The 2,500-nt window shown below is 57.3% G+C and overlaps 1 protein-coding gene across 1 annotated transcript; it reads right to left on the bottom strand.

Annotated features, from left to right (window-relative positions):
- Nucleotides 1-642: 642 nt before the first annotated feature.
- ENH_00027890 (hypothetical protein, conserved) lies at nucleotides 643-2,264 on the bottom strand (the record flags this gene model as incomplete). The annotated part of the gene is made up of 6 exons (XM_013579975.1): nucleotides 643-738; nucleotides 968-1,002; nucleotides 1,326-1,461; nucleotides 1,675-1,800; nucleotides 1,898-1,983; nucleotides 2,180-2,264. The coding sequence occupies 6 exons, from the start codon at nucleotides 2,262-2,264 to the stop codon at nucleotides 643-645; spliced, it is 564 nt and encodes a 187-aa protein (XP_013435429.1).
- Nucleotides 2,265-2,500: the final 236 nt, after the last annotated feature.

The following is a 2,500-nucleotide window of genomic DNA, read 5'->3' as shown; positions in this document are numbered from 1 at the left end:
CCCTAAACCCTAAACCCTAAACCCTAAACCCTAAACCCTAGACGAAGCCATCCCCCCCGCTGTTCGCTGCTTCCGCGCCAAACCCTAAACCCCAGGCCCTAGCCCGCGCTCGCGCTGCTGCGTCCCTCCAGGGGAAACCCCAAACCCCAAACCCCAAACCCTAAACCCTAAACCCCAAACCCTAAACCCCAAACCCCCAACCCCACACCCCAAACCCCAAACCCTAAACCCTAAACCCTAAACCCTAAACCCTAAACCCTACCCTTTGCGGGCATTTTCTGGGCGAGCAGGAACTGGAAAAAGCCGAACCAAACGTCGGAAAGAAAAGCACAAGAAAGCAAACAAGTTTGATAAGCAGCAGAAACCCTAGCAGCAAAAGCTGCTGCATGCAGCCGCAAAGGGTTTGTCAACTCGTACGCCAAAACCCCCCGCCACGCGCACGCGTGCGCCTGCACACAAACCCTAAACCTTAAACCCTAAACCCTAAACCCTAAACCCTAAACCCTAGCTGTGCACTGCCCGCCCACGGGGCGGGCAAACGCTGGGGAGAGACGGGCCCGTCGCTGCGCGACAAACCCTAAACCCTAAAGAGGCTCTGGCGGCCTACAAGCACCACAAACCCTAAACCCTAAACCCTAAACCCTAAACCCTAAACCCTACCTGCCGCGACTTATCAGGGACGGAGAGGGGCAGCGCAACGCACGACCAGTCAATGTCTCGCGTGAGGCGCGTCAACTCCTGCAACCCAAAACCCCAAACCCTAAACCCCAAACCCTAAACCCTAAACCCTAAACCCTAGCCCTGACCCGCAGGCCCTGTTTGCCAAAGCAACAGCACTGGTGCCTGTACCACGATGCTGCTTCCCGCTGCCCCTAAGCCCTAAACCCTAGTCCCCAAACCCTAAACCCCAAACCCTAAACCCCAAACCCTAAACCCTAAACCCTAAACCCTAAACCCTAAACCCTACGACGTGGGCCTTCCTGGCGTAAGTAAACCTCTGTTCCCAAAAGGAAATTAATTTTGTTGACAACTGAGAATTGGAATTGACAGCTCTTTCGAAAGCGCAGTAAGAAACCCACACTGCCTCCAAACCCGCCACTGCCCGCGACAGGCACTGCAGCGCAAACCCTAAACCCTAAACCCTAAACCCTAAACCCTAAACCCTAAACCCTGGGTCGGGTTCCAAGGCAGCGGCAGTCAACGGCGGGAGAAGCAAAACCCTCGCACGAACACGCCACTGCCGCAGGGAGCCCCCGAAACCCCGAACCCCAGCCCCCAAACCCCAAACCCTAAACCCTAAACCCTAAACCCTAAACCCTAAACCCTAAACCCTACCGTTTGGTAGTTTGTCCGCAGCACGTTGACGTCCCCGTACTGGTCCACCAAACTGCTGCCTCCTGGAGACAAAGGAGTCCTAAACACTTTCTGCTCCAAGTCTGTGGGAATCAGAGGGCCTGTGGCCTGCGCGGCGCCCCAAACCCTAAACCCTAAACCCTAAACCCTAAACCCTAAACCCTAAACCCTAAACCCTGGACCCTGAAAGTGGGACCCTGGGCCTAGACGGCGGGCCGAGAAGAGCCAGAGCAGTGCGTTGGGCTGCAAGCACTGCGGGCGGGCGCCGGGTGCAACTAGGGTTTAGGGTTTAGGGTTTAGGGTTTAGGGTTTAGGGTTTACTCTGCCGGTGAAGTCCGATAGAAGGCCCTGCACCTGCCCCCGGCTTAACAAAGAGGAATTATAAATTCGAATGTCCAGCAGCAGCAGTTCTCGCCAGAGGGGGGCTGCGCGGGGGTCCCAACGCAGCTGCAGCGCAAACAAGGGTTTAGGGTTTAGGGTTTAGGGTTTGGAGCGCCGGCGCCTAGGGTTTGGGGCGCCCTAGGGTTTAGGGTTTAGGGTTTACCTTGTCTACGGCGCGCATCAACGCCTTGCGGAATTCGTCGACAGTCCCCGTGCAGTACACGAACTTCACGTAGGACGTCCACAGCTCTGTGCAAAACCCTAAACCCTAAACCCTAAACCCTAAACCCTAAACCCTAGCCCCTAACTCCAAAATCCCAAGCCCTGCTGCGCCGCAAGCGCCGTGCCTGGCAGCCGGCGGCCTGCCGCGTCGGCGGGCGGCGCGGGCCTTGTCGCGCTCGCCGGGTTAGGGTTTAGGGTTTAGGGTTTAGGGTTTAGGGTTTACCGAGCTGGGGGCAGACGGTGAGCCCGCGCGCGTAAACCCCCTGGGCCCTCGAAATGTTGAAGTTGGAGATTTCAAACTCTGCCATTCGAAGCCAAAAAGCTGCTGCAGTTGGAAAGAACAAAAGGGCCCTTTCGAAGGCCTCCGTCGAGGGGCACTCCTGCAGCACACAAGGGTTTAGGGTTTAGGGTTTAGGGTTTGGGGTTTGGCGTTTACGCGTGGCCGCTGCGCCCAGAAACACCCGCTGCAGCAACACCCGCAGCCCAGCAGCAGCAGCAGCAGCAGCAGCAGCAGCAGCAGCAGCAGCAGCAGCAGCAGCAGCAG

This window comes from Eimeria necatrix, genomic scaffold, assembly GCF_000499385.1.
Source record: "Eimeria necatrix Houghton genomic scaffold, Enh_scaff2063, whole genome shotgun sequence".
Classification (NCBI taxonomy): Eukaryota; Apicomplexa; class Conoidasida; order Eucoccidiorida; family Eimeriidae; genus Eimeria; species Eimeria necatrix.
This window is presented reverse-complemented; position numbering and strand designations above follow the sequence as displayed.